At 43.9% G+C, this 25,241-nt stretch overlaps 2 protein-coding genes across 6 annotated transcripts in view; one reads left to right on the top strand and one right to left on the bottom strand.

The window, feature by feature from the left end:
- NIM1K (NIM1 serine/threonine protein kinase) overlaps positions 1-10,658 on the top strand; it is a 25,097-nt gene extending 14,439 nt beyond the window's left edge. The window contains exons 2-3 of the mRNA XM_014594017.3: positions 8,948-9,216; positions 9,908-10,658. Of these exons, the coding sequence (XP_014449503.3) occupies positions 8,948-9,216; positions 9,908-10,651 (1,013 nt within the window). The 3' untranslated portion in view covers positions 10,652-10,658. The remainder of the gene's footprint in view (positions 1-8,947; positions 9,217-9,907) is intronic.
- HMGCS1 (3-hydroxy-3-methylglutaryl-CoA synthase 1) lies at positions 693-25,241 on the bottom strand. Of its 5 annotated transcripts, none has more exons than XM_019496037.2 (11): positions 21,612-21,698; positions 19,888-20,345; positions 19,268-19,393; positions 18,538-18,702; positions 17,717-17,885; positions 17,436-17,606; positions 15,333-15,439; positions 14,889-15,014; positions 14,399-14,562; positions 13,888-13,994; positions 693-4,647 (listed from the first exon to the last, which is right to left on the bottom strand). In XM_019496037.2, the coding sequence occupies exons 1-10, from the start codon at positions 21,626-21,628 to the stop codon at positions 13,902-13,904; spliced, it is 1,596 nt and encodes a 531-aa protein (XP_019351582.1). In that variant the 5' UTR covers positions 21,629-21,698; the 3' UTR covers positions 693-4,647; positions 13,888-13,901. The 5 variants fall into 5 exon arrangements, with proteins under 5 accessions (XP_019351582.1, XP_019351581.1, XP_006268976.1 ...); XM_019496036.2 differs by lacking the exon at positions 693-4,647 and adding an exon at positions 10,616-11,807; XM_006268914.4 differs by lacking the exons at positions 693-4,647; positions 21,612-21,698 and adding an exon at positions 25,136-25,241 and having other exon boundaries at positions 12,284-13,994.

Below are 25,241 nucleotides of genomic sequence, written 5' to 3'. Positions count from 1 at the left end.
CCTGCAGATATCCACAGCCTGTGCTAAGGTGAGGGAGGGGTTTTCCAGAAGCCTTTCTAGAGTTTGCAGTCAGTTATGCTAAGGACAATTTTGTCCCTCAACATAACATCCTTAGCAGGTCCAAATTCACAATGGTGTACTCTTACTTCTGAGCTCTGTAACAAAATCATCTATGTCTGCAACCTCATTGTATCGAAGTTTCCAGAACTGATACCTTTCAAAAACAGGTTTTTTTCTGGGTTTGCAGGAGTTCTTGAATGCTGCTAGCACCTCTGTAAGGGTTTTGTTATTTGGATCTGCAAACACTCCTTGCATGTTGTTGTAAATTTCTGGGGCTTTATCCCCAGTGCAGTGAAGCATGACTGCAATTTTATAATCCTCTGCCCCTTCCTAGGCCTTTGTGACTGCAAGGTATAATCAGAGCTGCTGTTCCCATCTCCAATTCTTCCCAAGTTTTCCAGTAAAGGATAATGCTGGTGGAGGTTTGAAATGCTCCATTAATTTATTTTATTTTTTTAGTTGAGGGTGAAAACTGATAATGAGACTGCTGGTGATTCCACCGAGAGGCAGGTCACTTCTCACACCACATAACATTTACTCTAGGTCACTGGGCTCCAGGGATGGGGGACTCACTCAGACCTCCATGCCCCTGGGACTCTGCCCTCCAGTCACCATTCAGCAGAGACAGGTGGGATGATAAACAGCTTTGTCTTTATTAGGAAACAGGATACAACAGCGCACACTCACAGCTTGTAGGGAGAACCACCACACACCAGCAACCTGCACCCACAGGGCATCCAGGGACAACTGGACGTTTCACTGCAGGCCCCTTCCACACACCACAATGTCTATTGTCAAAGGCCTGTTGGAAGTCCTGCTCCAGGTATGGGTGCACACAGCCCTTGGGAACAGGTACATAAGCTCCAGTTTAACAAACAGAGCTCGATTTCCGTCTTCCCCTTCCCACCTTGGCAGCCCTGGGAACAGCTGCCACGGCAGCTGGTTGGTCTGTGCTCTGCTTGGTTCCCTCTGCCCATTGCTTCTGGCAGACCAGAGAGCATCACCCTATGAGGGCTTGGGCAATGGAGAGGATAGGTTTGGGTCTGTAGCTTCTGTGCAACTGCTCCTCCAGGTCCTAGACTGGAACAAGGGCTGTGACTTCTTCTATACAACCTCTGGATGGGGGTTGCATCCACCACATCTGTATCATCACTCCAAGATCCATAAGTATACCACTAAAAGTCCTGTGTACAGGGGCCAATTCAGAGCTGGGCCAGCTGTATGACTCTTGGGGGTGCAGGCTCTCTTCCTGTATTGACTACAAAGCTGCCCATTCCCAGTACATGAGAACTGTCCTATGTGGGACTTTTGTTGCCTCCATACACTCACGAGTTCATTTCACCCAAGCAGCAGTCACAGCTCAGGTGCTTTAATATGCTTAGAAAATTAGCCTCAGCTGTGCCACGATGCTCTGACTCTAAGGCTAAGTACAGACAGTCGAAAAGCCTGAAGCTGAATCAGATTAAATTGAAACAGAAGTGAATAGACGTTTACCTTTGACTCAGGAAATGCAGCCACATGCATGAAATGGCTCAGGCCAAAAGCCAGGGGGCCCTAGAGCATGGCTCTCTGGCTGGCTGTTCACTTCCTCTTCCTGCTACCCCTGAGGTCGCTGAGATTTGCAGTCCAGACTTACAGCAGCAGGACTCTACAGGGTTGCACATCACTTCCTCTTCCTGTTTCCAGGTGCCTCTGGGATTTGTAGCCCACAGTCACAGCCAAATTAAATTTGAGCAGGGGTGTTCAACCCCCACTCCCTGGCCCCAGACCCCAGCAGTCCTGTAGACTGGGCTGCATCCCCAGCTGGGCTTACTAACTTGGTCAGCCAGCCCTCACTGCTCCAGCCCTACTCTCTGGAGCATACAGCACAGCCCAGCACAGCCCAGCCCAGGGTTGGAAAGCATGCTGGGATGCCGGGGGACTCTGATTTAACTTGAACCAGGAGGGGTTTGAGACAGAAGTTCCATAAACCAATTTAACCCAAATCAGTTAAGTCTGATACTACATTCAACCAGGTTTATCTTAAACCAGTTTCAGTTTTGAAACCTGTTTATGTGCACTGAACTGCTGTTCTGTTACAGGTTTAAAACACTTTCTGATCACGTGAACTGTTTTATGTGTAACTTCTGTCTGTAGCCTAAATGCGACAGCTGCACCAAAATTGGAGACAAGGGGTTATTAGCTTGTCACTGCCTAGGATCCTTTATTACCAGAGAAGCATAAACTTGCATTCTGAGTTATGGAAAGATGTGCAAAGGACAGGACGTAAAATTACAGCATGTTCACTGCAGTTTTCTAGTCTTTCTTGTTTCTGTTAAATAACTTGCAGTTTCTGTCAGCAGAGCCTTCTGCCATCCGACAGAGGCAGGGCTTTTGAGACAGATTTATATCAGGTGACTCATGCCAGGAAAAAAGACCAATCTATTGCCATGACTCCTGTGACATGCATATGTGCATTTCAGTTAGACTGTTTAACATGTGTGTAACAAGCACATCCTCCCACTGTCTAGAAACATTGGGCAGAAATGTCACTTTACCTCTCCTGCTCGTCTCACGTTTCTTTCTTAACTTCTATCTTTAGTCTGTCTGCGTTCCTGTCTCCCATTCATAATCCCTCCCTTTTCTTCTTGAATCGATTCTCTATTCTTTCTAGCATTACTTTAAGCAGCAAAAAAAAAAAGGAAAAGAAAATCCCTGAGTGGGGTTTAGAATAAGGCTTGGAAGCCTAATGGGCTCTGCAGTCTCTGAGCAGAGTACAGATGTTTTAAATATTGGTCTGTAGAACTACTACTAGCACACGTGAATACGTTCAACAAGAGCAGCCGGCATTCAGCTGATAAAAAGGCAGTCTAAGGTGAGCAATAGAAATTGCAGGAGGTACGTCCATGCACCCAGTCCTTGTTTGCTTTAGGCACTAGAGAAGTAGATGCTCTGGTGTAGAGAAAAAAAAGATAGCTAGTGTGGGTTTGATGGTCTTAAGATCCAAAGTGCAATATGAAATCACAAAATGAGAGAGAGGCTTTGAATAGTGAGGATGGGCCATATTAAATTTGGCTAGGAAAAAAACAACCATTTAGGATTTTCTTGGCCGTAAAAATGGGCTGAGTTCTTTCTATGGCAGGCTTTTGTATTTAACCAGTCTACCCTTCCTCCTCAAAATGCTACAAGGTAAAGCCAATAAAACACAGATAATATAAACCTTGTAAGCCAAAAATCTTGTAGGAAAGAGGAACCAAAAAAAAAAGATCCTTCCCCACCACCTCCAAAAGACCAACTTTGGTGAATTTTCAAAACTTACGGGGCTGGTTATTCTTTCACTTTACCCCTTTGTAAACTGCACTGACAATAATTTAGTACCAGGACTGAAAGAGACCTACACCATGAAGTCTAATCCTCAAATCAAAAACCAGCTCCTTCTTGGAGTTTATATAATTATATACTACAAATCCTGTGAAGGAGCTGGGTTTCTATTTGTATTGGTGTGAAAGAAGTTCTTTAAAATGCTTTTTGATATTTATTTGTGACAGACTTCTCAGAACAGCTGTACTTTGTAATGAGATCTTACACATTTTGAGTGAAACTGTGGAAAGTTGTGAGCCAACAAGATCAGTGTATATGGAATGGCAGTACTATGCAATCATAATAGAACATCTGTCACTAGTGTCTGAATAGCAGTATCAGCCATTAAAAACAGCATATACCATAAACTTTGCCTACCTCAATATTTGTTTTATTGGTTTAACTGTTCCTCAATGACTTGCCAAAATAAGGAGGGTTTCACAAAGTTGGAAGAACAGGACTTTAAGTTCCATTTCCAAGCATAATGTAGAATGCTATGCTCTTGTCAGGAAGTGGATGGACCTGAGGAGTAGCACTAGGACACTGTGTCTTTCCCTTCTAGGTCAGCAGTCTGAATCCTGCTGTATTTACTATACATTGTCATTTGTCATGTGTTGATTATGCAAAATAATTTAGTGATCTGTAGCCCAGTCAATTTACACAGGCATCTACATTGTTGAGTCATCCATCACGTGCATCCCAAATTGACTAGCTTTTCTAGCTGTGTCATCAAAAAGAACTGGAGAGGGGGACCTGTGTGGGAGGTTTCCTTACAATGGCTCATGTTGGGAGGATTGTTTCTGGGATTTAAAGGACTTCCATATATTGGGCAAATAATTCAGTATATTTCACAAACATTGAATTCACTTAAAATGTATACACGGTGTTGGTATCAGGAAAAAACAATACTTTAAAATTATCAGGTAATATAACTGATATGGAAAATAACGTTCCTTAATTTGTCCAGGGGCAAAATAGTACCCATGAAAGTGACATTTCACCAAGATGGGCTGAAGTATTTTACTGAAGGTGAAGGCTGTTAACAATTATTTCAACACTCTTTAAGACAAAGTTGTTCATGCCAGCATGTGGGTGAAGTAAATAGCTTAACAGTCACCATGCTCCCAGGGTGAGGCCCTGAGACAGATTTCTGTGATGCTTCCTTTATCTCAGGGCCATTCTGCTAGCTGCTGATTATCAAGGTTGCTCAGCACTTCACAGGATTCAAGGTTTTAACTTTTGACCCAGCTGAAAAGTTAAGGAGATTAACTGTTAGGAAATAAACTGATTGTGGCTGAAGTTTCCCTTAAAAGGGCTGCAGTACAGCTGGCTTCCCTCATTGCTGATGCGCATCTTCTACCTGTTTTGTTTCAAACAAAAAATAGCAGCAGCAAAGGTTTGACTTTGAGACCAGGTGCAAGGTTAAGGCAACATTCCAAAAAGACCAGATTGCCCCGATTGCCAGATTGTTTCTTGAATTTCTGCAGAGGCTACAACAGAGGTTGTGACAAGAACAGGGGCAGGGAGGGGAATCAGCGGTGAATAATGTGGAAAAACAAAACCTGCCTTAGCTTTAATTAACTTAGAATCTCTTCACATCTTGGTTTGAATGTACATAAAAATGAGTGTCAAGAAACTCTCATTCTTGCACTGCTCTGCCTTGTCTCTGGTTCACAGCAGGGCATAGCAAGAAGGTAGTGGCTCAAGCAGGAATGTTTTTGCACATACATGGAAGCCTAGGCGTGAATTCTGTTTTGCCCATTCACTGTCTAACTACAGCTGTCAGCAGCCCTGCCTTACAGACATAGGGCCTGGAAGACACTCTGCTTGGTATGTGTGGACATGTGGTCTTCCCAAACTTTCAGTGAGGAACTTGTATGCAGCTCACGTGTCCCCAGAGGTGAGCTCTACCTCACCCAGCAGTTGTGCACAGCTCTCCCATACACTTTGATTAATTCCAGTGATGGCTTCTCAGACTGCTGTCTGAGCAGGACATCTAGCTGGAGCAGACAGACGTCTCTGCAGAAACCCATATCCCCTATGTATGCAGAAAACCAGCATAAGGATCCTCCTCCTTTTCCTCTACAAAAATGCTAGTGGTGAGAGCGCTATCCCAAGATGTAGGAGACATAGGCTCTCCCTACCTCCAGTATACCAGCAGGGCATGGTATATACCTAGTGGTCATACAGGAATGGCTCAAAGCACCTCACATTTCCTTCCTATTGAAGCTGGCCCACTGGCCAGCCAACAGAGAGTCATGGGGCCCCAAGAATAAGGCTATCGAGCAGAAGAAAGGTGGCAGTACTGCCAGGACAGTCAGTTGATTGTCAAACAGTCACTACTCACAGGGCACATCTACATGAGACACTACTGTGTAGTGGTTACTGCATAGTAACATCAGTGAATGTCTTTTAAGTGATGCTACTGCGCACTAGCCTAATACCATGCAGTAGCGTATTTGCACTGTCCATGCTGTGACATGCTACTGCGCAGTATTATTAGGCTACTGTGCAGTCAGTGTCTCATGTAAATGTTCCTACAGGGTGTAACTACATGTTATTAGCACGGAGCAATAAACTCTTGTGAATATTAGAGTTTATTGCTTCTGGGCATAGCATTTGAACATACACCCAGGACCACAGTGCATTGAGCTGGGTCGGAGCAGCCCCAGCTGGCAGAGGGTCCAGGGGGTCAGCCTGCCAGCCTGGGGCTGCTCTGGCCAGGCTCAACATGAGAGAGAGGGGCTGGCTGGCTGGCTGGCAGACTGCCCCCACACTGAAGCACCCTCATGCCCCAGGCAGCCCCATCAGCATCTACATGTGCATTGTGCACTAAAAGAACTACCAACATAGGATAGTATTTGTCTTTACAAGAACTAACCTGCAGTGGATTGAATGAGTTCCCTGTGGCTTAATAGGGCCACACATGTAGACATTGAGACTTTACTATAGCACTAATTAGGCAGCTTCAGTTAACGTCTCATGTAGACGCACACAGTGAGTGCCACTGTCTACTATTACAGGGGTTAGTGCAGCATTTCAAATAGTTCTTAGTGAGGTTAAATCACAATGGAGCATAAATGGAGAAGAATGTCTCTGCTGCCATACTTCCCTTCTTCCAGGCATGTGCAATAGGGCAGATGTAGTCATGAAGGTACAGAATGTAGTAGCATAAGGAATATAATCATCTTTGCACAATTCAGGCCGTTGTTCAAAGTGAAGTAGAAAGTTATTGTAGATACTTAAAACTACATGCGACTTTTACGAGGCTTACCCTTGCAATAGAATTCTGCCCTGACCATAGGAACCTCGTGATTTTTGCAGGCCTAAAGGTAGATGCTGGTTGAATATAGGCACATAGGAGGCTTCTGAGCTGATGTCTTCTGGCTCACTTCTTTTGGAGTTAGAAGCCCCTTAAATATATATATTTGGTGCCTAACATATTCCTCTGCATCTTACCCCAGTTTCATGAACCAGTTAGATTATCTGTTAATATACATAATTTAGGCAGGTGCAAAAACCTGTTGGATTGTTGCTGCCAAGAACCGACAGACAAGAGAGTGAGAAATGGACTATAGCAGTGTTTCTGTTAGGGCTTGTATCCAAATCAGAAAAGGCTGAGGGTAAGATGGTTATCATGATCTTTCCTCCTTCCAATTCCATAACAGTAGTTGTCTACATTCCAGAATACTACTTTTCCAATTAAGTCTTTTCAAATCACAATGAATATGTTATAAAATGAGAACTGGAGGATGGAGATGTGACCTGGCTAGAACAAAGTGTAATACTTGATTAGAAGATAACAAAATAACTGTGGCCTCATTTACTACTGACATGCTAGTAATTGAAATGGATTTTCTGGTTTGGCCTTGCATTTGTAGTGGAGTTCACCTACATTTCAGCAGGAGAAATTGGATTAGAGAACACATGAAGAGCATACTGTTCTGATGATGCAAAGATACCATTAGCCTACCTTGACTGGGTCAGTCATTTGAATGCAACTGCTTTCAGTGTAGTGATGCAAAGATGTCACAATCCACTGCTTAATACAGAAATATAGGACACGGAACAAACTGTTCCTCCTGCTTAGAGGTATCCTGATGATGCAGACCTACCAAGGTTATAATTACATTGTCAGTGGACTGTGTTCCTTGACTTCACCAGGTACATCATATAGGCACAGGGTAAACCTGGTTATGCTGGTTTTAATGGTGTCTTTGCATCAGAAAGCACAGAGAAGCTGGATTCAAATACAAATAGATCTGACCTCTGTTGTTCCTTCTGCCTCATTGTCTTACTCCTCATGAGCAATTAGCTTCAGCACCATGAATATATTTTGCACACAAATAGCATATAACCACAAGACTTGGTCCAGGTTTTTTTCAGTGTTCTCCACAGCATGAAGCACAAGAGCACACAGTGGGTGCATCTACATGTGCTATTAAGGTAACGCAATAAACTCTGGAGCAGTTCAAGCTGGAGTTAACTGCTCTCATGCACAGAGTCTACGTGTGCTCCTGGGACCACAGCAACTAGAGCCAGGGTGGAGCAGCCCCAGGCTGGAAGGAAGCACAGGAGGGTCAGCCCTGGGCTCCAGGTGGCAGTGGTGAGCAGTGGAGGGGCTGGCAGAGCTAGGATCTGGTCCCCAGCCGGTTGGGCTGACTAGTACAATTTGTGTCTGGCAGTCACTGTTCACACAAGTGTTTGAGCAATTAATTACTCCCCTGTAAGATAGTGCTGCTGGGAACTGTACTATCTTAGGCCAGAGCTAATTAGTTAACAGCAATAAAGTCCACATGTAGATGCACCCAGTAGGTATGGTATAAGGCACAACACAGTACTGAGCTGGCTCTCATATCAGATACTAGGGCAGTGCTATACCCTGCTGAGAACCAGAGCCTATCAGGCTGGGCAGAGCATCATGTGCCTATGCTTCTGATATTGGAGCTAGCTCAGGGGGCTCTGCCCTCCACTGTGTGGACATGCCCAATGGGCAAGTAATTACAGTAATGGGTAAGAGTCTTGGCTGCTCCTCTAGTGTTTATGTGAACATGGCTGGGGAGACTGGGAAACCAGAAGACTGAATAAGGACAAACAACAACAGCAGCAGTAAGTGGCAGTGGTAATCAAGCATGGTCTGGGGGAATGGGACTAGGAGATGGCAAACATATCTACTTAGCATGTCCTTATCATATCACAAACCTTTGCTACTTCAAGTAAGGCCTTCCCTCACACACCTTCCCAGCAGCCAAGACGATAAGACACACTATGGTGCTACTGTGGTGTTGACAGCAGTCTATATAAGTAGCTAGCTTAACCCCTTGGCAGTTATACCATGGCAGTGGCCATCTTGGAAGATTGTAAGAAATATAAAGGAATGTGATGGGACCTGTCTTGGCTGCTCTTCTTTAACCCACATTAAGTGAATAGGATGTAGAAGAGTTGAGATTTGCCATTACAACTGACTGAACACTCAGTGTTTTGAAATAGTAGGATGAACTGACACATATGTATATGTATGTATGTATGACGAGACATTTCTTTCCAGAAAAAGTAGCTATTAAGATCCTGGACAAGACAAAATTAGACCAGAAAACTCAGCGCTTGCTGTCCCGGGAGATTTCCAGCATGGAGAAGCTGCATCACCCGAACATCATCAGACTGTACGAAGTAGTGGAGACACTGTCCAAGCTGCATCTGGTAATGGAGTATGCAGCAGGAGGGGAACTCTTCAGTAAGATCAGCACAGAGGGAAAGTTACCAGAGATGGAAAGTAAACTAATCTTCTCTCAGGTTGTATCTGCTGTGAAACACATGGTAAGTTGTTTTTCTAATGGCTATAATCAGTTTAGTAGATCTCATGGATGAATGAAAGGTTCCAGAGAAGCAGGCTGAAGTTTCCAGAGGAACAGAGCCCAGAGGCAGGACTGAATGATCAGTAGCTCCTATAAAGCAGTCTTACTATTAAAAACCCTAGTAGCTTCTGACAAAAGCCGCAGTTAATGTAGAGTTAAGGCTGGGCTGCACTGTCTCATGCCCTTTCCGACCAGAAATAGGCTCCCTCCTCCATGACACACGCATCTGAGAACTGGGAAGAGTTTTGGTTTTTCAAACTGCTGGAAATCAGGAAGGGGTCCAGGGCAGCCAGTACACCTCTCCTCCTGCTCCAAGCGCTGACCCAGCATAATCAATGAAACAGAGATATGGTTGGGTAAGTTTTTTTCCCTCCCTTGTGGTGATGGAAGTACAGGGCAGAGTAAGTTTGTTTGCACACCTTATTCCTTACATTTCTACCTGCATTTTCCTGCCCCTCTTTGGGTGCTAAAAAGGTGCCCCAACATTTGCAGGGAGGGGAAGACAACAGTAACTGAGACCCACAGTACAGTAACTACAGGCAAAGCCTTTATCGTGGCAAACAACTTCTGTACCTCAGAGCATACAGAAGAAAAACTGGGACAGGCCTTCCTGTACCTAAACTAATACTGATCTGTCCTGCTTTGTTCAACAGCATGAGAACAATATCATTCACCGGGATTTGAAAGCAGAAAACGTATTCTATACCAGTAATACTTGCGTGAAAGTGGGAGACTTTGGCTTCAGCACAATAAGTAAGAGAGAAGAAACACTCAACACTTTCTGCGGCTCTCCTCCTTATGCTGCTCCAGAACTCTTCCGAGATGAAAACTACGTTGGTGTTTATGTAGACATCTGGGCACTAGGCATCCTCCTGTATTTTATGGTGACTGGTACCATGCCATTTCGAGCAGACACAGTGGCCAGACTGAAGAAGTGCATTCTTGATGGAACGTACAGTTTGCCCCCATCCCTTTCAGAACCTTGCCAGAAACTAATTCGAGGAGTCCTTCAGCCAGTGCCGACTGAACGATATTCAATTCAACTTATTATGAGCAGTGAATGGATGCAAGGGACATGGTATCCACAACCACTGGAACCATTTAAGCTGGATCCAAAGTATTTATCAGAGACCAATACACTCAAAGAGGAGGAAACTGAAGTGAAAAGTATTTTAGAGGAGTTGGGAATCACACAAGAACATATTCACAATAACCGGGGAAGGGATGCTCGCAGCTCAATAACTGGTATCTACAGAATAGTTCTGCACAGAGTACAAAAGAAAAGGGCATTGGAGTGTGTTCCACTTGTCACACAACCAGACCCCAAGGAGCAGGACTTAAAAAGGGGGTCATACCATGGCTTCAGACACACATCCAAGCTGTGTTCTATTTTATAGAGTGCGTTGCAGGCTTTACATTTAGTGTTTAACACAGGGTTTTTACTCATTTTTCATAGTAAATTCTGCTGTTACATTTTTGTAATTTTTAAATAAACTTAAAATGATGCCTTCATTTGCAAATGTGTTATTCCCACCAGACAATAGGCATGCTTACTCTGACTTCTAACAGACTTATTTGTGCCAGCATCTTGTCCCCATGACCGTTCACATTTAAAAATAGCCCAGCTGATTGCATAAGAACTACATATTGCTTAGCAAAGGTGTTTTTTGTAATAAAAATGGAGCAGATCTGTACTTTACACTGGGGAAAAGGGTAACTATTTTAGGTTCAGGTCACCACTGTACAGGAAGAGACAAAAATCAAAAATCTGAACAGCGGTGAATGTTTACTCGTAAAGAACCTACAGCTGCACACTTAACCCTAGAATAATTTATAAATGGCTGTATATTAGGACTTCACTGTTAAATATTTATACCTTGACCAATATAAACAAAGCTATCAACCTCCCTTACCTCCACCCCCTCTCTTTGTGCTCCTAGGTCCAGGATCAGCACTTTGAAAAACCTCAGCACTTTCTCCGATTTATCTAGCTGTAGCAAATCCCATCACAAGTTCAAAGTTCATACCTTACAAGTAGCCCTTAGCAGTCACAAACCATCTTGCATGATGAGTTGTACTGCCATCTACTGGTCTCTTGAATGAATGAGGTGTTAATAAAACAGTTTTCTGCTCAAGAAGCTTCAGCTATTTGCTACCCAAACCTACTCCAGTCATAGACAAGGGATATTACAAGCACACCGTGACTTCAGACATCTGTCACTTGACATTTTCCTGTCACTTGACATTTTCCTGCTTCAACACGTGTCATCTAAGTAGTCCAATGCTGCTGCAATGCAAAAGACCTGAGCAAACACGTGTCTTATTAAGACATGAGTGCACCACAGACTAGTGCTTCTAATATTAGTTGCTACCTCAGCAAAGGCAGGCACAGTAATCAGAAACTATTTTGATATCAAACTACTACAAACCACAAAAACACCCAAGCAGGATTTTTTTTTGGTACCTAGGCAGTAGTCTCCAATACATTCCTCCTTGCTTTATTTAATCCAGTTGCTTTGTGCCCTGTTATGAAAAGGCTGCACTCTGAAGACCCTAAATAAAAAGACAGGAGAACAAATAGAATAGCTCAACCTTCTGCTTTCACCAGATATGGTCTATTTTCCTTTTCCCCTTCCAGCACTCTAAGTGCAAATGGAAGAGATGTTTCTCCAATGACTGTACACCTATGAAATGGAACTCAAAGTAATCACACTGGCACACAGAAACCATCATTCTTTCAGGTAAGGTAACTAAAGGACTGGAACAGGGAAAATATGTTGCTGGGTTTTCAAAAGCAGGATTGCTATATCTGTTACCATTAGATCTATGTGAAATACTGAAGTAATACTGCAAAGTACACCCTAGAATCTACGTATTTCAGTTTACTTGCCTCTTCAGCTTTATAAACAGGACTACCTTAAGAGAAAAGCTACTTGTACCAGAAGACCTCCAGCTTGTGGACTTGTACTTTTAAACCTTCATTTCTCCTAGCCTACTTAAAGTCCCAAACAATTCAGTATCCAAACATGTGCCATATCTCTAAAACTTTATTTTACAAAGAATCTTCTTCAGTGTTAGCAAGGTTTATGAGGTTAATTTTTTGTGCCAGTAGCTCTTGGACAGTCCATTGCCAGCAATGGACTTTATTCTGGAACAGACTTATCTTCTTGTACCACATTAACTTGCTTTCATGAAACTCAAAGCCCAAACACTTGCACAATAAAATCTCCATGCATTATTCTTCCATCACTTTTGGTGGAAGATCTTAGGCCATTGACCTCCATGAGTTTATAGTAAACAATACTATTTTAGCAACTCTTAACTGTACAAATCCAAAATGTTATCAAAGCCAAACAAGTGACAGACATACAATAGATTATACAAACACTACATTACACCAGAAGTCTGCATTTTGTATCTTGATACGCATTTTGTCATTTCTGCAAAGTTGTGTTAGACAATGAACCTTGGTAGAATTGGACAGTGAAATAAAATTTAACAAGACTTAGTTCTATCCATTAGCTCAGTTTAAATATATTTTACAAGCTAGCAAAGCTCTCCTCAGAGTTCTCCGGTCTGGCCCTGCAAAAGCTGCCCTAATGGACTCCTCATTAGCTTTGTAGGTTTTCTCCTTGCATACCAAAAAAGTCTTAGCTTGCAAGCTGAAGAAAATCATGGTATTCCTGCAATAGTTTATAGCTGTATAACAAATAAAGAGCTTGAAATAGGAAGCCAATCACAATTCAGTAAGAAAATTCACACACGCACAAAGAAAAGCAAGAGACCAAAGTTAAGGAAAAATTGTCATTTTTTTCCTTTCTTGGTCTGCCAGTTAAAACAGGTCCTGATACTATTTATGAATTGGATGCTAGAATTCTGTTGTTTCAAATGTTTACGTCTTTTAGAAGAGTGCATTCAACATGCCTGAAAAGTGCCAGCTTGGTTAGATAACACGGGAAATTAAACCCTTTATTTTGAACATATGCCCTTTTCTCCCTGTTCTGCCAAAACCTGCTGTGTAAAGTTGTGTGTGGTACTAGGGTCTATAGTGCAATTAGAATAATGGAGTATGACACCAAGACGTGGATGATAATGGATTTTTAAAACATCACAACTTAATCCATCTGACTGAACTAATTGGAAAGCAACTCTAGTCCATTAACAGCACCTTGAGCAAGGACTCTGCAGTACCTATCCTTTTAGGGTGCTAAAAGCGTAATATTCAGACAAGGCAACACAAGCACCCTAACATTAAAACAGTGCGGCTTACAGGTCAAAATTATTTTTGGTCAGACTTTGGAGGGGGCCTTAGTTTTGCTTCAAAGTCTCAAACTGCTTTGAAGGCAGAATTCCCATTTCCTTGGTACAAGACTCAGCCATTCCAGAACCATTTTTCTTAGAAACCAAGCAAGTTCAGAGCCCTTGGCATGCCCCACTCCACAATACATTCATGCTTTAGTGTTATGAAACCATTACATGAAGTGTCAGCAAACCACATTAAAACAAAGCCTTTCAAGGAGTTTAAAGCAGTTTTCCATGCTCCAGTAATTAAGGATTACTGTACAGTGAAAATTAACTAATATTTAATCCCTTTTCCTTTCCCACCCCACCCTCATTTTTATTAATTCCCCACCTCATAGAGGTATCTTAATGTTCTCCATTGGAAATGGCAACAGTAACACCTTCAGGTTCTGTTGCTGCAGGGATTCTTGGCACTTTCTTAGCAGGGCTTGGGATATGCTAAAAAACAAACAAGACAAACAAACGTAATAAAAATCATGTATGTGATTTTTGTGTCAAATGAATTCCCACTTGGATAACATGCTTCCTTCCCCAAATCCCAGCTTTATCTCATCCCAAACACTGACATAACAGTTAATCTGGTCCAAGTTTAACTGGCTGTTTCTGCAAACTTTATGTGAAAATAGGCCTAGTTTCTCCTACACCAAAAGCTCCGTTCTACACCTATATACGTATATATATTTTTTTTTTAAGTTTACATTTTTCATTACTGGCTCTTATTTTCTCTGTTTTAACAGAACAGGACATAGCCTGTCAACTCCTGTTCCTCCCTTGCATCAAGCAAACCTGCACAAATGCTATGGTCACTTGCTTTAAGCATTGAAGAAGTGCAGCATTCTTACTTCGTGAACAATTCCTGAATGGACAACATCAATTCCTGCTTCCAAAGGGCCATCACCGAGCAATGGGCGCCGTGCATAAGTTCTTCGGTGTTTTTCATCCACTCGCACTAGGTACCATGTCCCCTCAAAGAGATCATCTACTGAACACTGTGGAATATAGTTGGCTAAAAAGAAACCAGTAGATAATACAACATTAAATACATTAAAAAAATAAGTTACGTCGTAAAAGATCTTTCCATTGTCCCCCTCTGAACTGCATCTATACCAGAAAAGCAAGTGTACCAGGATCCAAGGATGTGCCATCACTTCATCTGTGCTAGTAAAGCATATTAAGACCTAAGTTTTGTATAAGATATGGACTTCCTTTATTCCTATAGCCCCCAATCCTGCAGCTGAATATACGAGCGGGGCCTAGACAGATCCATTTATAGGATCAGAAGTTCACTTTGTTACTCACAACGTGAATTACGTTTACTTAACATCTTCTTACCCAAGTGATGCGTTTCCTGCCTAATCTTCATGTTTTCAGCAAAGACATCTGGTGCAATACACTTTCGTGAGTCAAGTCTTGTTTGCAAATCAGAAAGGCTGGCAGTTATTTTATCCAGAGAAGAACCTGCAATATAAAACCTCTAAGTCAGGCACCACAACTGCTCTGAAGACTGTGGCTGCATTTCAGAAGCATGTGAATATGCTAGTCTCCAGATTACACAACCACTGAAGGACATTTAATGTCTATCCTCTAATTTAATCAATGTGCTAAAAGAATGAGCTACAAAATTAGCCTTTTGAGGATTAAAACATGGCAAAACAGGATCTTGGGTTTTATTCTCACCTAAAAATGCAGAATTAGTCCTATCAATGCTAGCCCGTCTGCTGCAAAACCACATATATCAGAGAAAGAGAGAGACTGACTATATCCAAGTTAACTTACCAGGTGTGGCATCCTGTGTAACTCTAATCGAGTACAAGGTGGCAGCAAATCCAGAACCATAAGAGAACACACCAATCCTCTGTCCAGCTAACTGCTGTGGGGAGAACCTGCCAACCAATCAACAGTTGTTAATGAAAAAGCCAAGATCAAGGGCCAGTTTTAAGTAGTTGAGTGATATCTAGCTTCCATTATGTAGCTTATTGGATCAAGGCAGGTTGCATACAATCAGAGTTCCTATAACATCAAAAAAACAGAACATTCCTGACTTCTTACGACCATGACAAGTGATCAATGTAAAGCATCTACACACTGCATTCCTCTCATTAAACTACAGGTCTTGGGGCAGGACTCTTCCAACCCTTTCACACAGAGCTATGGCAATTCATCATGCGATATAAACAGCAGTCTTCAAAACAAATCCAGACCTTGCAGTTACACTCAGACCAACTTAAGCAAAATAAGTTAATGTCCAAAATGTTAGAGTTTAAAGCAATTTTCAGGCTTCTCTTTCTTCATAGGCAAATCACATCTAGACAGACTAAAAAGTCAATGCTGACAGAAAATAAGTGCTAAGGATTGAGCTGATCATAGTAAATCACCTCTCTCAGTCCAGCTATAATAAATGGTGAGAGGGAAGTCTTCTAATCTTTAGCCACCACAAGCATCTTTTCAGATCTTTTTACATGAATGGTGTAAAATGTTTTGCTAATTCCTCAAGACACAGAACCCCCCTTCCCCACCCCTGCCAAGAGGCCAAGTACTGATCCATTTGATGTGGATACTCCATGCAAGCATATTAATTTATTGTGAAGTTCCAGTACAATCGCCTTGTGCAAGACAACTATTAGGACAGCCCTAGCACCCAGAGGACTAACACCTGGCTGGGGTCATCTGACCCCAGCGCTCATTCCTGCCCAGGGCAGGGGGGTCGGACTCGATGATCTAATAGATCCCTTCCGACCCCAACATCTATGAAACTTGCTTTCCTACAACAACTGCATACATAAAAAGAACGTTTGGCTAAAATGAGCTTCTGCGTTTGGGCTTACTAAAGCAAAAAGATTTTCATTAGGGGTGCACGATAGATTTTTGGGGCCGATACTGATAGCCAATACTTAAGGAGGCATATCAGCCGATACTGATCCGATTTCCAATACAGCTGCCTCCAGCTGGTAAGTCCGGTGCAGTGGAAGGAAAGAGGGGAGGAAAGGGGCGTGGGGAGGCAGATCAACGCCCTACACAGTGAGGTAGGGGACTATTAGAACAAAGCTTTTCAAGGAGTTTAAAGCAGCTTTCCATGCTCCAGTAAAATTAAGAGTTACTGTACAGTGAAAGTTAACTAATATTTAATCCCTTTTCTTTTCCCACCCCACCCTCATTTTTATTAATTCCCCACCTCATAGAGGAATCTTACTGATCTCCATTGGAATGGCAATTGGAGAACGGCAATGTTCTCCATTGCTAATGTTCACCGAGGGGCAGCCGAGTCCAGGTGGGGCAGGGCGCAGGACAGAGCAGGAGCTCAAAGGGGGGGTGGCACCCATTGCTGCGCACACCTGTGAGGGCATGGGGGTGGGGGAAGTGGTGCAGGGATCGGTGTGCCCCTGGATCTATGCACTGCAGGGCGGGGCAATCTGTAGCTGCACACTGGAGTGGGGACTGCGCTGGGCTCTTCTCAGCAGGGGCTGGGCTTAGGGCAGGCAGCAGCAGCACTGGGAAGGGGCTATGGAGGGGGTTGCAGGCACCCCAAGTTTTGCTGTAGCCCCACCAGCCACCCAGCACAGCCCTGGTTGAACCTCCGCCTCCACCCACATGCCAGGAAAAGCCGGGGCTGCACCAGGCGGGTGGTGGCAGCACTGGGAGTGGCGCTACCGAGGGGGGGGGTGGCAGGCATTTTTTGACCAAATTAAATCAGCCACTTCAGGCCAATTTGTAATTCAGCCAATTTTCTTTATATTGGTACCAAACCGATATTGGACCAATGTATCAGTGCACCTCTAATTTTCATGCCAAGTGGGTTTTCAGCTGGACTGCTATGACCAAAAGTTACCCTCCCAAACCTTTTCAGGAGTTAACAACTTATATTTTTGATTCTATACTTACTGAGCTAGAAGAGAAGTGAGGCAACCATAGACTGAAGGGGTGTACATATTTCCATTCTGATTAGACACAAGCAAAGAAGCTTTAGTTTTCCGATTAAAGAGCTCAGAACTAGCTTTCATAAAGGCTTTCTCCACATCTCTGTCAAAGTATGTATCTTCCAGTTTTACATCCCTATTGAAAAAAAAAGCATTTAGAAAATGTCGGTACACAGATTAAAGAAGGAAAAACAGGTAGAATACTTCTTTCTTCCTTAGTTCAAAGAACAGATAGCAGCAACACACCTGAAAGCTTCCAGCCCATTATAGATACCATTTGTTGTCTGTGGATTCTGGTCGCTAAGAAAGTCATTCAACAGCAGTCGGGCCACAGATTTCTGTACAAGTTTACAGTATGGTGAATGGAAGATCATGAATCCAAAGTCATTCAAAGTAAAGTCTCTGTCAGTTCCTTCTGGAATAGGACAAAGTCCAAAAATCTTAACACTGCCACACATAGATAGTACTCACATTAAAAAAAAGCCAGATTGCAAAGCCCTAAACTCTGCTCACCCATTACTATACATATAGTAATTTGTTTCAAAGTGAAGTCGTACAGAAAAGTTATTTAAATGTGCCAAATGCAAACATTTCCTATTTTTGAAGCAACATTTGCAATCAAGCTATTATTTAAGAATAACAGTACTCAGAAAGCACCAGTCTAAGAAGCTAGTTAAATACGTATCTAAATTTCACCAGCATAGCTTTGAAGATGAGACCAGGTTTAATGAATCCATTTATTCTGAACAATTACTAAACAATGAAACTTTAGTGGTTCAGAATTAAGGAACAGATTAACAAGACAAACACGCACAACCCCTTTGCCAAGGTTTGTTACCTTCACCCCAAGGCAAAAGCAAGACAGTCCCTAAATGTACACTTCCAAAAATTTTCTCCACAAAAACCTGAAATGAGCAAAATCTGGCTTATGTATGTATCTAGGAGTATTATGTTAAGTGCCCGTATTTTGTGTCTAGCCATCAGAAATCACGTTCTCACTGCAAGATCTGACAGATCCATTTTATATCACCAAGGCCTAGAAGCAAGATTTGACAATAAAAACATACCCTTTTGCCACTGAGCTCGGATCTTGTTGCGGTAAACAGAATAGCAACGATCCAATGCACTGAGGTAGCATTGTATAGACAGTTTTCCATCAACTACAGGGTATTCAGACACCATATCCGGTTTGTAAAAGTCATAGGCATGCTGCATGTGGGTCCCACGCAATCCTGTTTTAAAACAAATTGATGAGAGATTAAAGGAATCAATTTCTTCCATCACTTCATACGCCTAGTGAAATATACCTTGCCCAAAGCCAGTGGCAAACAAGTGAAAAAAAGTGAGACTGGCTGAAGAGCTTATTGGTAACATACTGCACTTTTATGCTGCTTTGATAACAATTGATCTCACTCCCTAGTTCAGTGGGAGCTGGAAGTGCTGAAGAATGCCCAAAAGGCCTCCTCTTGCAAACAGAAGTGATGTTGACAAGCCCTAGCCAGTACAGCTCTCATTTTTTCCACTGGAAAAAGCCCTGAGGGAAGGGAGGCAGAAGCACCTCCTTATCCTACCTCAGCTGAATTCCACTGAGGGAAATAAGCAGCCAGCCCAGATTCAAGAGATGGAAAGTGTAAATTATAACATGGCTAAGAAGAAAGCTAGCTCTCTGGGGGCCAGGGAAGATGTTAGCTGCAGGGCTGGGCATCCAGGAGTAGCAGGCATACGCTTTTGAGTTCAGAGAAAATTCAGTATCCTTATAAACAGTGTTTGTTCTAAATCTCTCCAGCTAAGACTAACCTCTCTCAAAAATTAAAGGAGCATTTGGACCAACTAGCATAGCAACAGCACCAGCTCCGCCTGTTGGTCTGGCATTTCCGGTGGCATATACAGCTATGTCTCCAGCAACAACAAGTGCATAGCGCCCTGTAAGAGAAGAGAAACAGGAATCTTGTGAAAAGGAACCTCATGGATACTATACTGTAATATCAGCCAGCAGTTCTTATAGCTTTGCCTTACAGAACAGATGACTGCAGGAATAAGAATCTTTTAATACACTGCGAGTTTTTCAAGTTTGTTTCTACTTTACCCTTCTTGGAATATACCATGCAGGTTTGCAAGAAACAGTCAATGATAATGAGCATCTGTCTCAGTATCACTTTCCATCCCTACAATGCATGTTCTAAATTTAGATTTCTGTGGAGATACAGATCAGCCACATGAGCCACCTTGCAACGGCACGTGCCTGTTTAGGTTATTCTCAAAGACACTATTAATAAATAGGCCTCAGCTTGTTAAAAGGCTTGGTGTGTAAATCCCACACTTTGCAACGTGTGCTTGATGTGGTTAAATAATCACTTGGTAGCTATGTGGATACTTGGAAAACTATATCCTTGATTATTGCCAAGAGGCACACTTACCATCCCAAGAACTGGACTCAATCCAGTTAACAGCATTAAAGAGAGCAGCAGTGCCTCCATAGCACGCATTCGTTGTGTCGATCCCTTCTACATCTGTATTACCAGATTCTTCAAAGAGTTGCATCAGAACAGTCTTTACAGATTTCGATTTGTCAATGATTGTCTCTGTTCCAACTTCCAATCGCCCAATGCAGTCATAGGAGAGACTATTCCTCTCCATGAGCTTCTGCACCACAGTCAAGCAGAGAGAATTGATATCCTCTCTATCTGAGCAGAAACCCATCTTCGACTGGCCCAAGCCAATGGTGTATTTCCCAGCATCCACACCATCAAATTTTTCCAATTCTGTCTGGTCAACATACTGAGAAGGGAAATAGATCTCCAGGGCAACAATTCCAACATCTTTTGGCCAACAGGCTTCAGCATTTACAGGAAGAGACCCAGGCATGGTGCTTGAACTTAAGAAGGGGGAAAAAAAAACAACAAAATATGAGTTATCTGGGCACATTCATGTTAGACATCCACTTCACGTTTTAAAATTCCTATATATTCCATCCAGCAGTTTGCTACACGTTACCCTCTCATAGCAAGCAGGAGCGCTTTCGTCTTTGTTAGGAGGGTATGCCATTGACATATGCACATTTAAAAGCGGAATGAATATAAATAACACACACAAACGTGATTTTTAATCTGAATAAGATGTTCTATTTTTTGCGTTTAGTCATTATTTCCTCCTTTATAACGGACGCACTTTTTTTTTTAAAACTGTTTGTTGCCTATTAGTTCACTTTCAAATGCTAGTCTTTTTTTTAAAACCCTCGAAGTTTCATGTTTAAAAAAATTCATCTAAGCAGACACAGACACAAATCAAAGGCCACATAAGTGCGCTCTATCCACGAGGACAACCTCAAATGCAAAAGTGATGTGCAAATAACCCATTCTGTCTTTGCAACTAAAAATGCCCCTCGGTACTTCGAACTCTTACAAACAAGGAAGCTTAAGTGCCCAAACATACCACACTCCACAGGGTCTGGACCTTTGAAATCACTGAATTACCTTCAAGTCAGGCACCTATTTTCGGTATGTGTAGAAAGTTTCCTCTAATACCTTCTTAATATAATGGAAATCTAAATCACTTTTCATTTTAACACTAAGTTACTGGTTTCCAGACAAAGATTTTATACCATCAAAGCCTCTTTCAAATGAGATAACAGGTTTAGTCCCAAAGACAAACCCCTTTGCAAATGACGCATGAACCACCACGATGGCCTCGGAGGATTCAGCTTTCAGCTCCTCTTTTTTTGCCTGATAAAAAATTAAATAAAGTTATAACTATAACCCCTTCTCAGCACTGGCGTTTTAAACACCTTTTCTTCCTCATTTACTTCTAAGCTTTGCTTGAAAGGTAAAATTAGCAGAAATCAGCAACATTTTAAAGCTGACCCGATATCATCAGGCTGAAGTTAAAAACACAAAACCGCACCGCTCATTTTATTTATGTTCTTAAATTCAAGAATTAAACTGATCCCCACGCTCAGGGCCGCTGCTCCCCGCCCTCTTCCGGCGCAGCCTCTTACCCGAGCCTCCCTCGTCCCCTGCAGCTCGGCCCCGCGAGTCACACCCGGGAGGGAGGCGACTGCCCCGGGACGCGGCCTGTGGGCGGCGGGTCAGAGCGAGGCCCCGGGGGAGGGGCAGGGGTACGGGGACCCGGCGGGTTCACTCACACGTTGCGGAATCCCATCGCCGCGCCGCGCCGCGCGGGCCGAGGCCGTGCGCATGCGCGGCAGCAGCTCTCGCGCCCCGCCCCCACCCCGCTGTCACCTTGACCGGGCCCGGCTGCGCACGCACCATCCCCCCTTCGCCCGCCCCCGGCAGCGCCTTCCCTGGGGGTGGGGCGGGGCCCGCGTGCTGCGGCAATTGTCGGCTTTAAACAGGCCCGAGCGGTGCGGAGCGGAGCGCCCCGAGCAGCTCAGCCTCCCCCGCTGCAAACCCCCTCGCAAGCCGTGCGGGGCGGAGGGGGCGCGGGGTCCCTGCTGGCCTCCACCGACTGCGCGGTGTAACTGTGTCCTGGATGCACGTGTCACTTTATCAGGGGTAATTTGCACTTGCAAAGAAATTACAACGGGATAAAAATGGCTATCAAATTAGTGCTTGAAAACTGCCCAGAAACCAGCGCAGTTTTCATCCACCGCTGGCAAGGCCCTTTTTGCCCGACACAAAGGAGGGCTGCGGACTCCCTGCCCAGCCCGGTTCTCTGCAGGAGCTGAATCGCAGTTTAAGCTGCCAAGCACAGTGCTTGGAGGTGAGGGAGATGTACTAGGAGAAAACTGGCTTCAGATGGATGTGGTTCATTCAGCCTTTGATCAGTGTGTCTGCAAAACAGGCTGCAAATACTTGGGTCATGTGTTGGCTTTTGCAACAGAGCTGGACTCAGACTTTTCTGATGAACAGTCGCATTGCAGTGTGCCCATGAGAGGTTCATTTCAATGCAAGGCCAACCACAGAGTAAAAAACAGGCTTCCTCACAGGCGTGGTTAGCATGTAGGTAGGACAAGTGCAGCTTTTCACCTCTATGAGATGAAAGCCAGGGCAGTTAGTTTATTTTCAAGTGAAGGGTGGGCATTTATGGATTTACAGTAGAGTCTGAATGATGTTTGCACAATAAGACAGTCGGTTCTTGTTCTGAAGTCTCAAAAGAGATTAGGTCTCAACTGTAAGGGGGGTAGTAGGACATTTATGCCATATTACAACAAACAAGAGCAGAGAAGTAGTGTTTCCTTTTTAGGGAGACATTGGAGCTGGTTGCAGAGTTTTGGGTGCCAACAAGGTGCTTGGTCCCGAAGCGCAACTGAAAAACAAACCCCTCTGCTTGGCGGCTGCCCAACCCTCAAAAAGCTTAAATCTGGTATTTCATTCAGACTTTAAAGAGTTCCTCAGGTGCCTTTGTACGTGCCCAAAACTACCCCAGTCTTGACAGGGCTAAACCAGTTGGCATCTACGTAATGCTTAAGTCCAGAAAGGATCCAGAAATTAAGCATCTCTCTGTCCAATTCCCCTGAGGAACTGAAGCCAGTAAGCATGCTCTAGTGCACAGCACCAGATTCCCTATTAAAAAAGTGGTGTTACTGATGCCCTCTTAACTGCCACCTGGAGCCCAGTTTTTGACAATCAAATGTTGTCACCACTAGGCAAGTTATTGGAAGATCCATCTCCAAAGTTTCCTCTTCTGGCTAAGGTAGTTCAGGACAGCATCTCTCACCTCTCAGTATGCTGCAATCACCAGCCTACCAGCTATTCTGGGGGGAGCACTCTCCAGCCCTCCTGTGGAAGAGGTGCCACTGGACAGAAAAGTCACTAGGCCCAGGAGAGAAAGTGACTCTGTAGCCTAACTGTGATGGCAACCATGGGGGGGGGGAAAAAGGAGTCAGAGTGAGGGTCCCAGGTTCCAGCCCCAGCTGTGGGGACTCTTGCCTTAAGATACAGATGTCATATTTCATGCAGAAACTACCATCAAGTTGACAGATGTACCTTCTGGCAGTCCAGAAAGCGAGGCACTTAAGCCCCATAGAGATGCTGGATTTCATACTTCTACATCTCTACCCTTTAAAGCTAGCTGGTAGGAAGCTCTAAGAGCTGCCTGGTCGAGCTTTAAGCAGCTCCATGTTCTGCCGGCTGAGCAGTTTTGGATCCCTTTTGAAGAGCCCAACTCTTTCCACGTATTATATAGCAAGTCTAGGTTCATACCACAGGTCTGTCAATGCCACTGTGGTCCAAGCTCCTAACTTGCAGGTGCCCTAATCATTTATTAGGTCTAGCCCATGACATGTTCATGTGATCTTAATGCAAATCTTGTTAAGATCATGCATAACATGCCTGGTACATATACCAACCGGCAAACCAATGGCTTCTGCCAAGCTGGCAGCCATATTAGCTCTCAGGAAAGCTTGATCTTCAGTATCCAAAGGGATTTTGATTCCCGATGAAAATTAATTAGGTTCCATTTAGCTGCCGGGGCTGAATCAGGGTTGTTATATTAACAGTGCTGCATGAAAGGAGACTGCACCGCTACTGCACTGGGTTAGCAGCTCTGAAGGCCTACCTTGCCCTTACTACTAAACCAACCGGTATTTAAAGTTCCCCAATTCTGAGATCTAATAAGCTCTTCCTTTTGGGGGGGGGGGGGGGGGGGGGGGAAAGAAATGTACTTCATACAGCAAGTATCTTTAATGTGTTTTATTAGTTTAGCCAGGGTTTCCATCTCTGCAAAAAGGTTGTAAGGGAAACTATTTCTATGATGTCCTGCTGAAGCTACCCACATCATAGGAAATTCACTATAATCACTCACAACAGCTCCCTTGCCATTTTCACTTCAAGTCATATATATCATTCAAGATGCCTGACTCAGGACAAGTGCCACACAAGCTGTACTGTATCGAGGAGAGCTAATTATTACAGCAAAGGGGCTGCTTGAAGAAGTGGGAAAGAAATGGGTTTTGACCTCTTGTCCAAATCCTACTCAAGTTTTACCAATGGAAGCAGATGGCTGATGTGTAGAAGCTAGAGCCAAAATGAGAGCGTAGCTAACTAGAGGTCGGTATTAAAAAAAAGACAGAATTAATTACGCTACATAAAATACAAGCAGTGAGGAATGACTTCACTTCATGTCTCTTTAAAAAGCCTGTATGAGACACGCCACACACAGCCGCCCTCTCGATGATTCCTTGCTATGCAAGATGCCAGTGGCAAGATTTTCCACCGGATGCTGCAATTTGTCTGAAGCCCTCAGTGCATTTATAAGCAGTACTACAGATTTGCTTTTTGTTTTCATCTATTTAAATGTATCAGCTACGCAAGAAAGATAATGCACCGAAGACTAGAAAAGACAGTGAAAACCTCCCGTCCTTCCTTTTTTCAGCAAGAAAGGAAGGCTCGCGGGGCAGGAGAAATGAATGCTTTGCCAAACACAACAAACAAAGCCACAAAACAACATTTTTGCCTTGCAAGAAGCCGGCTTTAACGCATTTGGGCACCTGCCCTGAAAAGCCCCTTCTGCAACCAGGATGTCTTAGGGCGATCTTTGACTGGACCCGTTCCCCTCCAGCGAGAGACGCCCCAAGACACCTTGCTTCTCCCCGAGCACCCCTTGCCCGCCCCCACCACACGGACACGCACACGGACACCCTCTGCCAGGAGGACGCGCTCCGGCTCCACTGCGCACCCGGCCATGGCCACGTGCATCGCCCCGCACCTGTCCGAGGCGATGGTTCCCGGTCCCGGTCCCGCCGCAACTCGCTCTGCACGTGCGCTCCGCCCCGAGGATGGAGCCGCGCGGCGGCCGCGGCGCCTTTAAACCG

This window comes from Alligator mississippiensis, chromosome 3 (assembly GCF_030867095.1).
Source record: "Alligator mississippiensis isolate rAllMis1 chromosome 3, rAllMis1, whole genome shotgun sequence".
In the NCBI taxonomy this organism is placed as follows: Eukaryota; Metazoa; Chordata; order Crocodylia; family Alligatoridae; genus Alligator; species Alligator mississippiensis.
Note: the sequence above shows the minus strand (reverse complement) of the source record. Positions and strands in the feature narration are given on the sequence as shown.

Excerpts from the sequence above, each read along its gene's own strand:
- HMGCS1 (XM_019496037.2), bottom strand. Across the intron at positions 19,394-19,887 it reads TGAGTCCAGTTCTTGGGATG|GGCGCTATGCACTTGTTGTT; the intron begins GTAAGTGTGCCT and ends CTTCTCTTACAG. Across the intron at positions 18,703-19,267 it reads TCCTTTAATTTTTGAGAGAG|GATTGCGTGGGACCCACATG; the intron begins GTTAGTCTTAGC and ends GTTTTAAAACAG.